Genomic DNA, 21,963 nt, shown 5'->3' with positions numbered 1-21,963 from the left:
CATAAATAAAATTATTATTTTAACTAAACCATATGCTGTCGAAATTACTTGTAACTTACGACACACATGATATGGATGTGCTGATATGGTTGGTGACACCAAAGGTGCTGATATCTCAGTTGCTGATATGTTTGATGAAATATAAGGGGATTCTCCGCCTGCTCATCGATAACCATAATCCTTTATTTTAGTCATTATGATTTTCTTTTAATGGAGCACCTTACATTTTTATTCGTATAATATGAGTAGAAAATAACAGAAGCCTACTAGTCCTTTGATAAGTATTGAAGAAAGTTTTTTCCGGAATCAGTTTATGTAATTTATAGAGCGATTAAGTACGCATACCACCACCGAATTAGAAACTTTTATTTAATACCGTGTTGGACCTGCCTGTTGTACCAGCACTGATCCGCTTCAATTCCCTGTGCATAGTTTGGTGAGATGTGGGTTGGGAACAGCCTTCATTAAATGCTTCGGTCAACTGTTTCACACAAATTGTTTGTCCGTACAAGCCTTTTCAGACGCCGGCGATTTCGTTCCTGACAGATTGTCTGAGAAACACAGTTACGCCTCTTAGACAAACAAAGTGGGTTTTTTTCGCACTGATTAAACATCCGGGATATCTCACCCTTTGAAAAATCACTCATCGCTGATGTTTACAAAATCTTGGCTGCTGCCAGATGGGCATCCACAATAAGCCCTTTATCGAACTCCGAAAGAAACTTTGGTGTCCCATTATGATCAACACTATTGACGATTACTGACCAGCTGCATTCTTAAATAGTTGCGTAGAACACGTGGTGATGCGTGACCAATATTTTGCCCTTACGCTGAATAAGTGATATTTACGCACACTGTCTACCAATAATTTTCTGGACATCCCCTGTTATTTGAAATCATGGAACATTCCAGGTTTCTTAATAACATAAAAACCGGTGCACTGGTAGTAGGAAGCAGTATTTCATCGTATCATTTGATTACAGGTTGTATGGCAACACGACGTGAACTGGATGACTTCGAGTGAGGCTTCATAGTGTCACATTGCTGACATGTCCATACTGCCTTTGCCTCTCAACTGGAGCATCCAAAATCAACGGTTAGTGATGTGATCAAGAAATGGAGACGTTCTGTCATCACTAGTGCAGGACACCACTTATGGCGCACGCCGAAAATGACCGACGCGGACATGGTGGAAGGTGTTAAAATGGTTCGCACGCAACGCACGTTTCAATTCCATATAGTAAACTTGATCAAACGTAGTACTTCATCATTCTTACTCGAATTTCCATGTTTAAGTCGTTGTTACATAAAATGGGTTTCATTTTGATAAAGGTTTGTCTTGCAATTTAAATTCTTAACCTTGTTTCCATTTCACATTCTGATCATTCATTTATTGAAAGTTTTTTCCCACTTGGTTAGACTATAATAAATTTAGTTTAATCCTTTATCCATGTGTAAACAAACAAAGTTTGCTCCTGAAGTATCATCAGGACTGAGCCAACTCGTGGTAAAGGTGGACCAAGCTCTCATCACTTGTCTTAGTATCTCCCATAATGCAAAGCACATCTCCTTTCGGACATGTATAATGCTATGCATTAAAGGAAGGGCCACTACTCAGGTTTATTGAGGTCTCGTCAGTGGGAGCCAGATCCAGAGATGGTGATACTAAGGTGGAAGTAATGGAGAGGTCATATTTACCTATATCAAATTTTAACAAATGCTAAAAAGACAACTCAGAAATCTTATTTCTCAAGGCCTTACAAGGAAGAAAGGAAGGAATATGGATAAACGGTCGACTAATAACTGTCCAAGTGTAAGCAAACAAAGGTAAAGTTGCCAAAAGATGTCTCACCTTATTCTTAAATTACTCTGGATTATAGGTAAATATAACTTCTCCATTACTTCCTCCTTATTATCACCCCCTCTGGGTCTGGCTTCCACTGACGATACCTCAATAAAGGTCGAAACCGGTCTAAGTAGTGTCCCTTTCCTTAATGCATAGAATTATACATGTCCGGAAGGAGATGTACTTTGCATTATGGGAGATACTATGACAAGGTGTGATGAGAGTTTGGTCCATCTTTACCACGAGTTGCTTCAGTCCTGAAGATACTTCAGGCGCAAACTTTGTTTGCTTACACTTGGACAGTCATTAATCGACTGTTTATCCTTATTTCTTCCTTTCTTCCTTGTAAGGCCTTGAAAAATAAGACTTCTGAGTAGTATTTTTAGAATTTGTTAAGCTTATCTGAGTATATTAAACAGAATGGAGATAGTACACAACCTTGTCTCACTCCTCCTTCAATTTTGATATTGCTTGTCCTAATGTTCTGAAGACAGATGCAGTCTGTCCCAAATAGAGGTTTTTAGTGATTCTAAGATCCTTGTCATCTAGACCTAGTTGTTCTAAGACGTTTACGAGTTTATTATGTCGGATCTTCTAAAGTGTTTTCGAAATCAATAAAACAAATATAAAGGTCAGTTTGTTGTTCTCTGCATGTTTGTTGTTCTCTGCATATATGATCAGAAAAGTGCTTCTCGTCACAACAATTGCTCCTAGCCACATCCCAAAAATGAACTTCATGTGTGGTATTGAAAAAGCTCTTTATCCTCTTCCGGAAGCAATAGCTAATGTTATTATATTCCAAAGCACTATCATCCTTGCCACAGAAAAACCATCCAAACTAAATACAACTTCCTACGATAGAAATGTTATTCGCAACTTACAAAAGAACAAAGATATAATACTTACTAAGGTGGACAAAGGGAACTCCACAGTCATTTTAAACTCCAGAGATTATATTAGTAAGATCAATCATTTACCATCAGACCGTTCCACGTACAAAATACTTAACAAAGATCCAATTATGACTAACCATAACAAGATGAACCTTCTGATTCGTAATATGAATAGTTAGCATGAAGAGTTAAAAAGAAATCTTAAATCTCACATCCAATAACACCTCGCCTTTATTATGCACCCAAAGTGCATAAAGAAGAAGTTCGGCTTCGTCCGATCGTTGATAGTAAATTCTCCCCCACATATCTATTAACAAAACACCTTGCCAACCTACTTAAAGGAAAATTCAGACAACTGGAGTCTTCTTTGAAGAACTGTCATCATTTTCTTGAGAATCTCAAGAACGTTAGGATTTCAAAAACAGACATAATTGCCAGTTTGGATGTGGTCTCCTTATTTACGAACGTTCCAGATGAGGAGGTCATTAACATTATAAAAGATCTCCTTCCTAGAGATATCATACAACTAATTCAATCACTGCCTGAAGTCCAATTTCTTTAAAGTCAACAACATCATTTATCAATAATTGGAGGGTCTGGCAATGGACAGTCCCCTGTTACCACCATGTGCGGAATTGTTCATGTAAAAACTAGAAAATGAAATTCTAGCCAACATTGTTCCCAAACCATCAGTTGGTGGAGATATGTTGATGATGTTTTTATCATTTGGAAAGAAATAATAGAAATTTTATATGCGTTTTTAAATAAAATCAACTCGCTTCACAACAAAATCAAATTTACTTTGGAATTAGAAAACAATCAACAACTATCTTTTTTTAGACGTTCTGGTCAAAAGACAAGAGAACGATAAGTTTAAACTTTCTATATATAAAAAATCAACATATACTGGACGGTATCTGCATTTTACTTCCGATCATCATCATCATAGATAAAAAACAGCATCATCCATATGTCACGGAATAGAGCCCAAAATATAGTCACAGATGAAGAGGTACGTACAGAACTTTCTGAAATATCGGAAACCCTATTTCAACATGGTTATCCTCCAAATATAATCATATTTGGAGGTTATTTCTTTATAAAAATAACCTCCAACAACAAAGAATAGCTACTCAGTACGTTTCATCCGTTGTCATCTCCTACGATGGTTCAGCCTCCACCAAAATAGCTAGAATTTTAAAGCCTTACAACATCACAGTTGTGTTTAAACCGACTACGACCATTAGACAATTTTTAACGTCATCTATAGCGTTCCATTTTTCAAATATGCAGGTTTTATAGAATACCATGCACTTGTGGACTTTCCTACATAATCCAAACTTCAAGAAGCCTGGACATTAGACAGAAGGAACACGTTGGGGGATGTTAATCACAACAGAGCGGATACCTCAGGCTTGGCGCATCACTTTTCAACTTCCAACCACGCAATAGATTGGGAAAACAGCTCAATGTCATATATAGAGGATGATTACAGATGCTGAATATTCAAAGAAGAAGCAGTAATCCTACGAACAGGAAATAACCTCAACCGAAATCAAGGAGCAGTATTGAAAGATATATGGAAAAAACTGATTAATTCATTAAGTATAGAGGAACTACAGTACGCTAAAAACTATGTAACGCATGCTCACAATAATTACTGAAGCATCTCGCTACATGCACCACACATATTCTCAACCGAGCTATTAAATTTGGTATACTAACCGTTGTAAACGATTCTGCATTCTTTAGTTTTTTTGCGTTTATTATTTTTTTCACCTTTTTTAGTTTTGACAAAGCTAGACAGTATGCTAGCGAAACTAGTAGGCGTTCTTGTACATAGTTGTATTAAACCGATGGTCTTATAATCAGAATACGTTTTGTGTTTATTGAGATCATCACAATTTTGATATATACTATTATTAATAATTTTTGTAATATTCTGAGAGTCTCTCTCATTAGGCTAATCAATCTAAAATCATCACAAACTTTTATACTGATTTTTAATCAATGCAATAAAGATTGAATTCATCCAGTCGGAGGGTAGTTTACCAGTCTCATAAATTCTGTTGATTAATTTTACAACTTTATCAAGATATTACCGTCATTGATTACTTTAATTTCTGCTGTTAGTATTTTTTTTATAAATTTTGGATAAAGTGTTTATTGTTTATCCATTTTAAATACTGTAGTTGAAATAGATGGATTTTTTCTTTATATTGATCCCAGTTGAGGTGTAATGTATCAACTGGCATCAAAAAAGCATTTGTTAAGCTTATCTAAGTTTGATACTGCTTAGTTTTTGTATATAGGTTTGTCACCTGTGTTGGAAGTAGAACAACACTTGATAGATTTGATATTTATCACACCACTACTGCAGTAGGATGAGAAATTCACACACTGACACGATAATCAGGAATGCCAGCCATGTGGGCCGAGTGAATAACATACTCGCTCTCCTACCAACACGTTGTGAGTTTGAGTGCCACTATGGGCATGAGTTTGTAAAAGCCTGTTCTGAACGAGCTTGTATAGCTTCTTGAGTTTATAATAGAGAGTTTATAAAAAATGTCATAGCAGGTTACTGAACTGAAAATACTGAACGAATTATATTGATTGCATCTCATTAAGTCTGTAGGCTTTTATAGTTTGAAGATTTTTTTTTTTTCAAAGGAAATTTAACATATCTGAAATGTAGAAGTCCAAATGGGTTTTCAATAGCGATTATTATATTTAAATGTGATATACTGTACTAAGTTCATTGAGGTATTCTTACATATCCTTAAAACAATGTGAAACTTACACAATATTAACGCTACAGAACTCCATCGTAAGGAACTTTAATCTATACGGAAAAAAAATTATTTTGAAATGTATATATACAGGGTGATTATAAAATAACGTCAAGTATTCAGAGCTCTCTAGCGAATAATGTATTGGACGAAACACACCAATAATCGGTAGACGTACACAGTGGAAGATGTGGATTCAATTTAATAGACAAAATAGTACCAACAGTCTCCAACAGGGGAAATTTTGGCGCTATTTACCGAGTAAAATACATTAATTTGCATTATCGCGTTTCTTGTGAGCGATCATGCAATAAAAGAAAAGCCTGTGAAGTTTCTTATCATTCGTAGACGAACTGCTTTTCGATGCCTCTTACCTTACGTGAGCGTGCTTTGTTAGTTAAACTCTGTTATCAGCGGAACAATAATGCCAGTGCTTGTCTTCGTGATTTTGGGGGTATGAAAAATTTACAAAAAGGACCGATTAGCGTAGCAAACTTACGAAAACTGATTCGGCGATTTGAAACTACTGGAACTCTAGCAATGCAGGTAGGTAAGGGACGCAAACCAATCAATCATCAACAAGTTGAACAAGTTGCAACTTCTATTGTGGAACAGAAGATGACGAATGTGCAGGGTACAAGCAGTGTACCCTGCACATTCGTCGGATATCGCATGCACGACGGTGTGGAAAATCCTACATCAGATGTTGAAATTTTACCCCTATGAAATCAGTCATGTTCAAGAATTGTACCCTGGTGATGTGACCACACCAATCGACTTAATTTTGAGATTCTTAGCGCGCATGGAAGTGGATGATGCATGGCGATGGCAGATTTTATGGATTGACGAAGAGCACTTTTATTTGAACGGCGGTATTAACGCACACAACTGTCGCATTTGGGCTGCAACTAATCCGCACGTGTGTTCTGCAGATGCCTATCCACTCGCCCAAAGTCACAGTGCGGTGTGGATTTACGGAATCTTTTATCATCGGCCCATACTTTTACGAGGAAAATCGCCAAAATGGATAAGTGACCTGTTCCGTCAATGCTAACAGGTATGCCGTAATGCTACAGAACTGTGTGGTTCCACAACTGCAGCAAAGAGGATGTCTCGATTCGACCATTTTCATGCAGGATGGTGCACCACCTCACATCGGACTTCAGGCACAGTGTGTTTTGCGACAACATTTCTCTGACAGAAGAATCATTAGTCATGCATTTCCCACGCCATGGCCACCGAGATCGCCTGATCTTAATTCTTGTGACATTTGGCTGTGGGGATTTCTTAAAATAATTGTGTATCAAGGACATGTACCCGATATACCAACTTTGAAAGATCGAATAACGTTACACGTAATACAAATCAATTCCGATATGTTGCGAGTCAGTGTGGAAAATGTCGTACACCATATGCAGTTCCTGGAACATCCGAATGGTGGTCATATTGATCCTTATTTGTAATTAACAATAAACGTCATGAAATTGATGTATGCTGTCTCTCATTTGCCATTTAGTCATTCACACCTACTAAAATTAATATGGCGGCGCCAAAATTTCCCCTGTTGTCGACTTTTGGTTTTTTTTTTTTTTTTGGTTAAATCGAATCCCCATGTTCCACTGTGTACGTCTACCGAATATTGGTGTGTTTCGTCCAATACATTACTCGCTAGAGGGCTCTGAACACTTGACGTTATATTATAATCGCCCTGTATATATATATATATATATATATATATACAGGGGTGATTATAATATAACGATATTTCTACCCCGTCTATATATATATATATATATATATATAGACGGGGTAGAAATATCGGAATTGTTGTCATAAAATTATATATGGATTGCTTTCACTTTGTTTAAAAGAGAAGTTTGGGGTGTAGGGTGTAGGATTTAATGTAGAGATATGTGACATCTCATGTTTTTTTTAAGTTATCAGGTTGTGCTATTCTCTGTAATAGTGGCTTTGTGTATCTTAATAGCTGACTGCTTTGTTTGTGTATGTGTCAATTTCATTTTTTTCTTATAAGTGAGGAAGTGGTGTACTTCGAAAACAAGTTAGCGCAATAATACTATCAAAACTTACGGTGTATCCACTTATCCAATACAGGATAATTGGATACACCGTAAGGAACTTTAACATCTATCGAAAAAATATTTTATTCTTAAATTTCAGATGGCAATTACATCTACCCGATATCTGAAGTGACTCAATCTCTGACAAGTCCGGAACAACTTCAAGATACAAACACTGAAGTGATTATTACGTACTGGAAGCAGGAAAACGCGAATCCGCTTTCAGTGTATCTAGAAGAAACAGCTGGTAACAAGAGAGTAGTGGAAGTAGTGACCAATATAACTACATTCGACAATTGGACTAAGCTGAAATTCGTTACTGGACATTTCCTTCGTCTAAAACAAAACTATAAGGTAAGGGTCATCACTTTAATTCATTGGCCTTTTTTGAAATATATCCATCTGTAAGTTCAGAAAACGTACATATTTAATGCTGTTTTTGCAAAAAAAGTATATCGATTTCAAAACTTGTATACCCACATGTTTTTCTTTAGGTTAGAAAATATCAAGATGGGCGGTTTTGTGAAAAATGTCATTAAATTTTAAATCCTGTAATAGTATTAATGAAAGGTGAATTCAGTTATCATAAAACGGATTGATGATTTAATACTTTTTTTAGTTTTGAAAATAGGAAACTACCTCATTAGTTTCTCTGAAAATGGACGTCATCTCATTTGACCTTTCCTGTCGGATGAGTATGTTTAGTTAAAAAAGATGAAAGCTTATTGATACTTCATCATAGAGAGGAATCAAATCCAAAATCTCTGAATTCTTAGGCTATTTTATATACAATAAGATGAACCTACACTTCCATTTTGTTTCTGTGTAGTGAATAATTTTATATTGTTTATTGTAATAAGTAATAAAATTAATCAAATTTACATACCTAATTGAAGAATTAATTCTTTCAAACGAAATCGCAATGTGAATAGTTTATGATGCTTAAGAAAATTTAATTCTTTGGAAAGAGTTGTTGAAATTGCCTAATTCGAAAACTGCTACCAGATCGAAACGCAGCATAACTATCTCGAACGGTTAGAAGCATCTCTAACATCATCAACAACAACAGTAAATTAATCAACAAATAAAATCCTAGTGAAAAGAGTTGCGTTTGAATGGTTGTAAAGGATCATTGGCAGCAATATCATTTCAAGAAGAACAAACCACTCTGTGGACATCATTCTGATGCGACACCGAACGGAGGAATCAAGGCATGGAAGCTTCTCCTCCCCCAAAAAAAACGTATGATGTATATTACATTTAATAATGAACTGGATATTCCAAGTAAAAGTATCTTTAAAAGTATAATCACATCATTCTTGCCAGCTGATAATCGAACACCAGCGTGTGTTAACGCTGTTTTATATTAACATTTGAAATCAGTACCAGATGATTTCAAAATTTAGCATGCATCAATTCATCAATCAGAAAGAATTTAGCATGTTTAGCATCAATTCTCGGGATTATTTCATTCAGCTCTTTGTTATCTGCGATGAAAAATGGATATGTTTCGAGAATCTGAACAAGGAAACTCAAAGGTCAACTTGTAAAGGATCACTTCCCTGTGCACTTACAATAAGAGGTCAGTTTCAAAATAAGTTGTCCGTTTCGAAATTTGAAGGCGTAGTCCCACTCCCAACTTATATCAGAAAGAAGGTCCACAATGCGATCCAAAGAAACATCAATTCCCAATGATTGAAGTGAGTGGTTACTGTTGGATGACGTGTAGGATGACGCTTCTCCAACATGTCATTGCGGAAGAACTGACCTGCCTGTGAAGACTTTGATAGATAATTTCATAGAACACAACAGCCTGCGTTTAATGAAGTATTGAAATAAAAGTTTCGTATTTCGAAATATTTTGAGCCACGCTTATATTTAGATTTCAGATAGATTTAACAGATGAAAATGCCGTTATGTCGAATTTTTTTTTCCTTTCATGTTACTGATCTAACCGATGCAAATATGAAGTGAAAGAGTTTCCAAATACGTCTACTACATTAAACAAAGACATAAAACTTCCATAGTGGTTTCATATCATATTTCAAGTGCAGCACATTTTTATTAACCTCTTGAAATATTTTGAACGATTTTTGTTCAGCAAAGAGTCTTGAATATTCTACGAATCGTTTGTGAAATAGGAGTACCAAGATAGTTTAATTTAGTTTTTTTTTATTTAATTTAATTTTAAAATTAGTTTAATTTAATTTTTAATTTAGATTAAGAGGTGCGTTGTTTCGAATTTTAAGGCCAAAATATTATGTCTGTTAATTCCATTTGTTTGTTCTTCTGGCAAGCTTACTTGTTTTATGGTAGGGGGAAAAAACTTGATTCCTCCGTCTGAGACCGGCTAACTCATTATTTTAGAAGTCTTTTAAAAATTCTTCTTTTGTTCATAACATCCGGTAATTGGTGAACCAAAAATGTGTATATTATGAAAGCACTGCAAGAAGCAATGCATGTGAAACATTGCTACTGTAAATAAACATTCTTTAAAGATTTTCTGATATAAAACACCCTGACTCATAAGGTAGTGTCAGGTATTCTCCTGCCAAAAACTAACCAGAAAAAGAATGCAATCTTGTCTCCACTTCCACATCACGAGAGGAATATGTTTAATTATCCCATCAAATCCTATTTTTTAAACAAACAATTCAGAGAAAAAGCAGTTGATCTAATACAGTAATTTCGTGATTAAACATAATTAGCGACGTCTGTCCATGTCCAAGTATCATAAAGGCGTAAACAGTTAACAGACAAAACTATTGATTATTATTTTCTGTCAGTTTTATGCCTATAAGGAACGATGGTAGGGAAAGGAATCTTGTAATAATTTACCTTTTATTTTTCTTTTGCCCAGATCGTGATGAAAGCCGAAGTTACCGATCCAATTAAAGCCACTATAGCTGTTAAGGAACTTGAAGGTAAATATAGATCAATGTAATTTTTATCATCATCATCCTATTATTATTTTTGTATTCATATAGGTGATACACAGTCAAAATAAGATATCATTTGGGATGATATCTTGGGATGACTTTGGTGTGTTTAAACCACAGCCGGCTAACTTCGATAGCCAGATCTCGATATTTAGTAATTTTTTCCAGTTCTTTGTCGTTAATGTTGTTATCACTGGGTACTGCTATATCAATAATCCAAACCTGTCGATGTTCGATAATTGTGATGTCAGGTATATTGTGTTCCAAATGCCGATCTGTTTGTATTCTAAAGTCCAAGAGAATTTTTGCTCTTTCGTTTTCAAAGACTCTCTCTATTTAATGCTGCCACCAGTTATCAGAAGTAGGAAAGCCGTTTTTGCATACGTGCCAGTGAATTGGCCACTTGATCATGGCGGCATTTATAGTCATTTTGAGCTATCTTGCTGCAAGCACTGATTAGATGTTCTACAGTCTCATCTTTCTGATTGCATAAGCTGCATTTGCTGTTATTACTAATGTTCAAAACTTTGCTTTCATTGCATTAGTTTGTAATGCCTGTTCTTGAGCTGCTATAATAAATCCTTCTGTTTCTTTTTAATATATCCGTATTGTAGCTATTGCCATGTCTTGTTCACGTCAATTTTGTCCTCAGTATATTATTAATCTATTACTATTATTATTATATTATTATTATTATTATTATTATTAATCAACCTCATTATTAACAATAGTAGTAGTACCTAAAATGCTCAAACACGATATTTCTCCTTATGTCCCTCTTATTAAAATTTGTACAATCTGATAAAAATACATCGACATCAAATTACTAACAGACATTGTGAAGGAGCAAATTAAACTTTAAAATTTCAAAGTTTAAATTATTTTTAACTTTGAAATAGGAATTAATTGCACTTTATTCCTAGCTGAGTCCTAAATTATAAACATGAGTTATAATCAATTATCTGTCAAATTCCAACAACTATATCCAATCCTAAGAACTAAATACATTACAATCGTGGCCAAACAAAGATGCATATCTTAAAATGTTTTAGCAGACAATCTAGGAGATATAAAAATGGTAAAGAGCCTCGCAGAGGACGAGAGACAGACAAGTCAATACTTCCAGGAAACTTCTGATTTTGACTGGCAAAAGCATTCAGACATAACGTGTTTGAGTGTTATTCGCATACCGCTAAGTGAGAAAAAAAAAGTAAATGGAATCCTTATCACTTTTATCAAAAAATTAGAGTTAGATGCATTCTAATTTTTAAACTTAATTCTCCTAGCTTACGTTATTCTTTTGTTGTTGTTGTTGTTTTCATTTTTGAGTGGACATTTGTTTTTACATTTTTTTCTGTTACGTTTTGTTTCATGTGTATTTCAGATTTACAAAACTTACGGCAGGTGAGATAAACCTATGCTGACTCACTGCTGTTGTAAATATCTGACACATGGGGTTTCTCTTTCTGCTCTGCATGATTCCTCTTTAAGGTACTTCTATGAGCATTATTACTAAACTAAAAACTAACTTCATGTCCCCATCAGCCTTAAACCGAGGTAAGGACGTCTGTCCATGACCTTGTATCATGAAGGCATGTGTGTGCAGATTACACAGTTCAAACCAATGGATTATTATTTCCTATCTGTTTTATGCGAATAAGTAACGGTGGCAAGGAAAGAAATATTGTAATATATTAATCTTTTATTTTTGTTTTGCCCAGATTGTATTCAAAGCCGATGTCGAAGCCGAAGTTTAGAACTGTTTCGTTTGCAGTTCTGCTACAGTTTTCTAATCTGTTTTACTGCAAGCAGGAACTAGTCATCATTCTTATCCAGCCCTTGCTTCAAACTCAGAATTTTTCTCTTCTTTCATCTATTTCACTTGCTGAATAGCTTTTCATTCTTCGATATTTTTTGAGGAATATGAGTCATTTGAGTTTTAGAAAATATCTCCATAAGATTCCGTTACCTACTTCTCTTCTAATATGCTATAGGTTTTACTTTTTTCCTCCCTATGTTGTTAATGTGTGAGGGAATTTCTTTGTTTATTTTATAGTGACAGAATTACCTATACTACTTCGGATAGACGTTGCTAATGAAAATATTTATAAAATATGCAAAATTCAGAAATAGAAAATCTGTGTGAAAAAGATGAGTGAATTCTGAGAGAAGAGTTATTAATGAAACTAATTAATCCCTTCTATACTGAGTCAAGCATTTTAATAATGTCCAAACGTGAGGACAGTATTCAATGTATGGAAGGATTTCTAATTTGAATTAAACTTTATAGTTGTTCAGAAACCAAGTAACGCTTCATGAGTAAGGTAAAGTCTAATTTTCTTCGTTGTGCTTTATTAGAAATATATTCAAGTGAAGTGAGATTAGATTCAAATCTAGATTCAAACGTATCTAGATATTTCGACGTTGTAAAAAGTAAAACTAGAAGAAAATGTTAATTTTTGGAATGAAATAAAACGTATTTGAATTTTACGAGCATTTAAAGTATTAACTAATGCAGTGTAGACGTTTACTGTAATTATTTTCTCCATTTCACTAGAAACAAATGAGGTGATTCAGATTACACGGTCATTATATGGTAAACATTTGCTGACTTCTGAGGATAGCTTGAATATAGGGTATTTTCCAGACTACAGTACAGATTCCAGTAGAGTGAGAGAGAGTTAAACTTCGAACAGGTGTCAGTTCTGGAGCTCAAACCTTCAGACAAATTGGAGGAATGCTATTAGGACTAGGATACGTTTTGTTATCCAGTTTTCACTAGATTTTTCTGGCGAAAAATCAAAGACGTTGATTCTTTTTTGCGGGGATCAGACACAATAGAACCATTCAAGTTCCAAAAAATAAAAAAAAATAAAAAATATATAAAAAACTGGGAAGTACAGTGCATAAAAGTTACGAACAATAGTTTGGCAAGAGAATAGAAATTGTGATGTGATTTTGAAAAATTATTCTAGAATTCGTTTTGGATGCGCGAATGGTACGCTTCTAGCTATATCGGTCTTTCGTATAAACAAAGGATAATAAAATTGGATGGAACCTAATTTCAATATGTCTGGATCTTCTCTTTTACAACCTTCGCAAACCTTTTGAAGAACCATGTTTCCATAAGGGACAACACTTTAAAGTGCATAAGTGTTCCCATACATAACAATCGCTTCTGTGATAAATTCAATGCAAAGCATTGAATCACAATACGGAAACAATAATTCAATCGAAGAAATCATATAGTAGAACAAGAAGCTCATTCCACTTGGAACGAAAAATTAATTAATTTTTTAATTAATTAATTAATTAAAAATGTCCGACGGTACGCAGATGAAAGAGACTTATTCTTCCAAATGAACCCGAAATCAACACTATATTGCGATCTGAAATGCGTAGAGGATAAACCCACACTTTACTAAGAATAGTATCTATTATGAAAAAGATCTAGAGGTTTGATGACCAGAGTCAACGTGTATTCTAGTAAACATGGGAATTATTTGTGTAAAATCGTTTGTGACAAAATGTGTCAGTATAGTCAACTGTTTGATCTTTTCAGTTAGGAAAGGAAGCGAGATGGATTTACAAACATTAAAATTTCCAAAGAAAAGTTACTTCCCCAATAGAAAAGATTCCAAGTTGGAAACTGTCCGAAATGTTAATATCAGAGTGAATATTTGATCAGATACCACCTTTCAGACGAAACTAATCAAAACGTGTAATTAAGACAATAGGTAAGTAGCACTTGATGAAACTGAAAATAAAATCTGAATGTATGTGTGTGTGTGTGTGTGTGTGTGTGTGTGTGTGTGTGTGTGTGTGTGTGTGTGTGTGTGTGTGGCCTTGCAGGCTGAAGGGAAATAAATATCACTGTAACTGGAATTAAGTCTACACATATTTATGAAGAGAATCTGGGAGGCTTTGAAAGGTTTGTTTTAGCCACTTGTAATCTATCTAATTGTCCTGACTTCATATTCGTTGTTTATGTATTTCTTTAAAATGAAATTTAGGGGAAATGGAATATAGAATAACAGATTGCCCACTAAATCGCACACTTGGGGAATTTCAAAATTTCTCTGTACTTATGATTGTAACATTATATTCAGTATCATATAACACTCTATTTTTTTTTCCAGCTGACAGTAAGAATCCTATAAAACTGGAGAAAAATCGTAAGTAATTATATAAGTTACATTCTGTAATCTAAAAGTGCGTATGAATGTATATGTAAATACTCTGTGTGCAGATTACAGTGTAAGAAAAATATTGCTAACAATTAAAATAACTCGTCATGACTGTAATTTAATACCCTCAACTGAAAAGGAGATTTATGTTATTTAGATCATTTAAGAGCACTTTCTCTCTCTCTCTCTCTCTTTCTCAGGGTACGTGGATAAGCTTTTTTAAGTATTTCTTGATTCCAGCAATTTATTGATGTGGTGCAAGACACGATCATGAAATCAATTTTCAAGCCAAAAAGTTTTCTGTTTTATAGTATAATGAAGAAAATTAATTACTGCGTCTTGATATTACCTCTCTAGTTCAACAGACACATGAAATTCGCCTTCAGATGTTTAACAGAGTCCTGCCGTTTAACCAGTCTTCCCTAGAAGATGTATTTCAAGGTGCAAATGAGAGATATAACTTGAAATATTCGGAAAAAGAGCCATCAGCTAGATGCATTGTAGATAATTAGAATTAGATCAAACATGTTCTAGATGACAATTATAGTGCACCAATTAGAGAAAGTGCAAACGTGCTTTGATCTTATTGAATATTGTCTTATATAACGTTGATAGTATGCTATTGGGATTGATAATACCTATTATATTACTAATGCCTCAATAACCAAAGTTATACATAACAAGAGTTTGCGCTTTGAACTATAAAACAGTATTTAATAGTAAAATTTGGTCATCGTCTGAGGCTAAATATCTATTTGAAATGTTTGATTTTCGTGAAAGTTTCAGATGATATGCAATCATAGATCAACCGTGTGCTAAGGGCTGAATGCATACATCAGTTTGGGTGCGGAAAATGGGACAAATAAAAACCTAATCTGCACTCATCATTATTGGTTCAATTCTTCTCAAGTTAATTGACTTAAAGGATTCAAGATAAAGGTCGCTTCAACTTTTCGGACTGCAATGGTTTGGAGAAGGAACTGATGATGATAGATTGTTAGTACAAATATTGTACATTGATTTTCTACGAATATGAAATAATGGATGTCATTCCGAAACCAAGAATATGCCAAACGAACAGTTCATCGCTATGTAAATCTTTGAGAACCTCATTTGCTGTTACCACAAGGTACTGCAGTAATGATCCCTCTACTTTTTATGGATATGGATAAGAGGTTATAATCACATATGATTTCTTGAAATAGAAAGAATTAAGCGAACTAGTTAACGCTATGAAATTATCTGATAAAATCTAAAGTAATCTAAACATATTATTAAGGAAATAAAAATTCTAATTTTAGAAATAGAAACGAAATCATAGTTTCATACTCTTGGAATTTGTTACTTTTATATCAAAGAGGAAGGAAAGACTAGGGCTTGTTTGTGGTGTCTTCAAACAAGCATAAAAGCGGTTTTCTTTCTTAATATTAATGAGAATCACTCCATGCCTCTCACACTTGCAGTGAGTATGAAGGAGAATTATGAAACATGTCCATATAAATGAACGTAATAAAGTACAAAGGCTGGAATAGTCGTAATATTATAAAAGCTGCATTATTTTTAAGTATGCAAGGCCAAAACAGAGAGAAAATGGAGAGCATAAAATAGTAGCATAGAAAAACCTAAGAAAATATTCCTACCACCGTATTATATTAAAATAAATTTCACAACAAAGTTTGCTAAAGTGTTGCCATCTACATTTACGTACCGAAATGTGCTATTTCCAAAAATTCCAAAAGCCAAATGTGAGGTAGAAATGTTTTTTTATTTCAAATCAGTAAATTATTAAAAGATGAAGGTTAGAAATGTTAGTAAAATATAACTAGAATCCTGAAAATCGCTCATAAAGATATTAGTGAATGGTTTTCAGCAATGGTAAAACGGAAAGATATGCAGAACTAGTTAGGCAACTTTAATAAAATATGTTAAAATAGAAATATTATTAAACATTCCTTCATCCTTACTAACGTCTTTCCTTAAAACTTTGCGAGATGAAGTGTTCAATAATTAGGTTAAATGAACTATACTAAAAAAAATGGAACGTCAGCTGTAATTGGGAAACTGCTGTAGATAACCTCAAAGAGAGATAGAGGAAAAGGCCTTCAAGAAGAAACATAGACCTATAAGATTTTTTTAAAAAACAACATTTTGTTTCTTTTTAACATTGCCTTTATTTTCTTACCTATTGGAATAAAAGAATCACTATGATGTTTTGTTTTTTTATCGTATATGCAGTAGAATATGCACACATAATGCATGTGTTTGAATATTGCCTCTTTCCACTCATTTTGTACGTAAAATACAGTTCTTCTTAGTGACTTGTTTCAATCATTGAACAATACTCAGCGAAGCCTGTTTTAGTGTACACGTCTTGCACACTGGAAGAAAAACAAGTTCAAGTATTGAATTGTATCCACTGAAATACATAAAATGCAATTGTTTTGATCCCAGTTACAAAATGTTGTTTGCAGTATTATTAAGGAGTCAACTAAGAATAAACTTAAACAAAAGTAAGTAAAAAAAGTAACAAAAGTAAACTTCAACTTTTTGCAATTTCAGAAGCTTACTTAAATATAAACTTTGAGTAAGAACTACCATGACATTTAACAGAATATTCTGCTCACGATACACATTTGACCTTAAATAATTTACGTTTATTTAGGGTTGCATTGGACTGCAAACTCTTTCATGTTGGTTCTCATAAAACACATCATACAAACGAAGTGAATACTTCCCTTCAGCACATCATCTTTGGAAATTCTATATCTTTAGTTTCTTTCATCAATAATAATTATTTATCAAATAACTAAAAACATAAAATTTCCAAACATGATGTGCTGAAGGAAGTGTTCCTCTTCATGACATAAATAATTATTATTCATGAACAAATCAGAAAAAAAAATCAGCTAAAGCCTTTTATTCCTGTCTAGGGAGTAGACGAGGCCGTTTTAGCCCTATCTAACTAAAGCCTTAATCTTTGTATCAAAAACCGTTAAACGAAAGAATAATACCGAGCTTTCAAACATGAACTACAGTAGTGTTGAGTTCCTGACTGGCGATCTTTGGCGAGAAATAAAATAGCTTCTAATGCTTTTATTTTCCAAAGGGCAAAGTCCTTTAACCTTAACTATCTTTTTGGCAATAACAGGTAGATAGTCTCCACACTTCGCACATCACAGAATAGCCTGCCTGCTACTGTCACTGATATTAAGTGGCATCCGGAGAGATTGTAGACAATGCCGCCCGCTATCGCTTTTATCATAACTCTATATAAATTATTTTCTGGAATAGTGCGAGACCTACGGTCGATTTTCTGAGTTTACTAGTTGAAAAACCTGAGTTCCCAGGAGAAAAGAAACCCCTCAAACATCTTGCGGTGAAAGAAGTCTAGAGCTGGTCAAAGAAATTACTTGAATGATTCCTGTAGTTTGCAAATAGAAACAAACTAAGAATTTTTCTTCAGCTGGGGAAGAGAATGGAATCAAAAGGCCTTGTAGCTGTTTCCATTTGGCTACACAGACCTCTTGAACAGACAGTCGTCTTGACGAGAACCACCGGTTCAAAATGTACGGAAGCTGCATTCAAGTCATGCCTATTTTTAAGTGATGCGATAACAAGATGGTTTCTGCAGAATGTCGCGTTTTTTATTTTTAAGTGCAGATCACTTTTGAATGTTTAAAGAAGCAAATTATTTGCTTGAGCAGCTGTGTAGTAATATACATAATTATAAACTTTTCATTTAATTATTAGTATAAGATATTCTAGAAAATACAAACTTGCAAAATCAGAAATTAGTTGAATAAAAGTCCAGATGATATATTTTAATAAATCTGAAAGGAAGTAAGATATGAAATGTTTACAAATATGAACTCAGTGCCAATTCAAGTATTCTGTTAAAGAATTCCATGTAGAAGACACTAAAACATTGTATCATTTATATGCCAATCTACTCTAATATTAAAACTGATTTCTATTTTAAAGATATTTTATAAAAAGGTAAATAATATTTATTCTCCTAATTTAGATAAAGAAGTAATTTTGGTCATGAATTACATTAAAATTAAAAATAAAACTAAATTATCATATCACCAATTTAATCTTCGCAAAATATTGTAATTATGATAAACAGAGGACAATTAGTCTGAAAAATAGTTGTGATTACTAATACCGACGTATTTATAAAGGATTAATGTAATAAAATATCATTTAATTACACAAAGAAAAAACTTTTAATCCGAACTATATCGTAATGAGCATTTCACTTAGCAAATGGATATTTATATGACACAAGAATGAGATAAAAATGAACGTTTCGCACGTTCATTTTTATCTCATTGAACATAAAATGAACGTGAGAAAGTGCGTTTTAATGCTTCAAGGACACCAGCAATATGACATTATAAAGCCCAGGAAAAATTTAAACACCGCCATTTTTTAATACAAACTTCATTCTTTGTTGATTTAAATGCTTGAAAAAATAAAAAACAAAATAATTTAAAATTTTCTCACTTTTTAGTATAAATCGCAATATATCCCATTCCTTTCCTAATTTTCCACTGAAAAATATTAAGGTTATGTTATACCGATTATTCACATATTTGCACTTAGGGTGGCTTATGAAGCTTACATCTCGTGATAAAATATGTCCATCGGAGGGAAGGGTACTAGTGGGCTGCTGAGGTATATCCTTAATCAAATCAGGCGGCGCAAGAAAATTGCGAGAAACACTCCCATGACTATACTAAATTCAGATTCATAATAAACAAGAGCTAAAGAATGCAAGAGATTTAACTGTTGATAATTAAGTATCATTGCTCATAATTATTAACACTTTGCACTTCTAACTTTACAAAAATGCATGAGAATTTTTTATACGTGTTTCCATAGTTAGCCGGCCTGTTTGACCGAGTGGTTAGCGTATCCGCTCTCCAGCCAAAAGGCTGCGGGTTCGAATCATGCCGTGTACTTGGATGTTTGTAGTTGTCTGTGAAAATACCAGTGGTGGTGGATGGCGTTGGTGTAGAAGATGCGGTTCATTGTAGTTGGTGGATTGTAAGTAGTGGAGACAGAGAGTTGCAGAGTAGTTGTAGGCACCCTCCCTCGATGAGTCTTCGAACTCCTTGGTGGTGTTAGATAATAATGAAATAATAATAATAAAAAAGTCAAGAAAAATGATTTAATGAACTATACGAATAAATAAGAGTTATATGTTCAACTTTCCCCATTGCTTTAGGAAGATAAAACATTAAAAATAGAAAGCAGCACATCACATTCTAGATTTATTGAAATATATAAATCGTTTCGATATTTATTTTAATCAATACTCGATTGTTAATGTAACAATCATTCTTTAATATCTTAGCTTCTTTCGCAACTAGTAATGTTCTTTCTTTTCCTTGAAGAACCGAAATGTGAATTTAAAGATTGTTTAGACAAGGGATGGAGCTATTACATCAAGGCAGGAAGCGGGACAAGTAAGTAACAATTCTCCTAACAGAATATTTTTCTAGTATTAAAGTAAAATAAAAAAAATAAAAAGTGATCGGTAATAATAAATTTATATTAAGATAATACATTCCAAAGTGTTCATGAAAATTGAAAATACATAAGTTAATATGATAGAATACAAGTTTCAGTTCCTTTAAAACAGTAAAACATATCTATCTATCTATCTATCTATCTATATATATATATATATATACAGGGTGTTCGGGATAAATTTGACATATTTATAATTAATTATATTTTTCCGTAAGTTACATGTATTAACACACACTTCTCTTCATTTAAAAGTTTGGACCCTTCTTCATTCATATACAAGATGTCAGAAAGGATGGATAGCTGGAACCCACCTGAATCATGGAAGAGAATAACTTGTATCATGATGATTCGTGCCCGCCATCAAAATAAGGATATTACGACTGCTGCCCAATGCTCCCTGAATACAGTAAAAACAATCAGGCATGAACTAGAGACTTGCAATGGTGACTACGAGGATGTAGCAAGAAGAAAGATCCCTAGCATACGATCTGATTGCGTTCGTACAGCAGAATTCCTCGCAAATCTGCAGGAACAGGTGTTGAAGAACCCTGGCATTAGAATTCGGGCTTTATTCGTGGAGTTGCTAACTGTAGTCAAGCCCTGGATAACAAGGGTAGCCAATGGTAGGCCGTATGTATGGCAGCAGGATTCGGCCCCTTGCCACACCTCTGGGAAAAGTCAAAAATGGTTGTCTGAAATTTTCTACGACTTCACCAGTCCAAATGTTTGGCCTCCAAACTCCCCAGACCTTAACCCCATGGATTATTTTGTATGGGGCGCAGTTGAAAAAGACTCCAATCGCACTTCTAGTAATACAAAAGCCCAGTTAATGGATAAAATTAAAACAGTTTTTGCGGCCCTTCCCAGGGAGACTGTAGCATCAGCTTGTTCGAGGTTCCGAAGCAGAATTGAAGCTGTGATCGATGCTAGTGGTGGTTATTTTGAGTAAATCTTGTTGATAGTATTGTAATTAACTCTGCCTGTAATGTTTTTTTTGTCAATTCATTAAATTTAATAGATACAAAGAAGATTTTCTTTTTCCTTACGAAACTGTCAAATTTATCCCGAACACCCTGCATATATATATATATATATTCTATTGCTCATTCGTATATAAATTCGGTGCCAAGTTGAACTTCACTCAATATATTTATCATGATTTGTTCTGAATACATTTGTAGCATATTTCGGCAGACTTACATCGAAATGCTTGTAGATTGAAAAGGAGAATCGCATCAACTTTGCAATAAATCATTTCCCCGTTTACTTAAATACTTATTCTGATTGTTCCTTTTCATTCATTATCATATACACTAAGTTGAGCGTTTAAAGCCAAGGAACATCCATAATAGTTTATTTTGAAATCTTGATGACTCTAATCATATAAGGATGGCTTAAAAAACTTTAATCGTTTTCTTATAATATTTTTATCTGATATTTTCTTTTTGTCTATTTTAGCTGATGGAAAACACCTTATACTAAATGGAAAGTCAGACGTTGTCATCAGAAGTCCATGGTTTCAATTTACCAAAAACATGAAAGTAAATATAACTTCTCCAAATATTTATTCTACTGTTTAATTAAAAGAGTTGAAGTATTTTAAGAGTATTATATTATTTTATTAGCAGGAAATTTTGCTCATGTTCTAACTCGGATTACTATTGAGAATAATGTATTAATATGT

The 21,963-nt window shown here is 33.9% G+C and overlaps 1 protein-coding gene across 1 annotated transcript in view; it reads left to right on the top strand.

Annotated features, from left to right (window-relative positions):
• LOC150092069 (uncharacterized) overlaps nt 1-21,963 on the top strand; it is a gene marked incomplete at its 3' end in the record, with an annotated part of 87,420 nt that overhangs the window by 15,406 nt on the left and 50,051 nt on the right. Inside the window, exons 5-9 of the mRNA XM_090415334.1 lie at nt 7,713-7,966; nt 10,473-10,536; nt 14,691-14,726; nt 20,141-20,212; nt 21,738-21,820. Coding sequence (XP_090271460.1) covers nt 10,479-10,536; nt 14,691-14,726; nt 20,141-20,212; nt 21,738-21,820 — 249 coding nt within the window. The remainder of the gene's footprint in view (nt 1-7,712; nt 7,967-10,472; nt 10,537-14,690; nt 14,727-20,140; nt 20,213-21,737; nt 21,821-21,963) is intronic.

Source organism: Typopeltis vanoorti, unplaced genomic scaffold, assembly GCF_054136105.1.
Source record: "Typopeltis vanoorti isolate ZY-2024b unplaced genomic scaffold, IOZ_Tvanoo_1.0 HiC_scaffold_829, whole genome shotgun sequence".
In the NCBI taxonomy this organism is placed as follows: Eukaryota; Metazoa; Arthropoda; class Arachnida; order Uropygi; family Thelyphonidae; genus Typopeltis; species Typopeltis vanoorti.
This window is presented reverse-complemented; position numbering and strand designations above follow the sequence as displayed.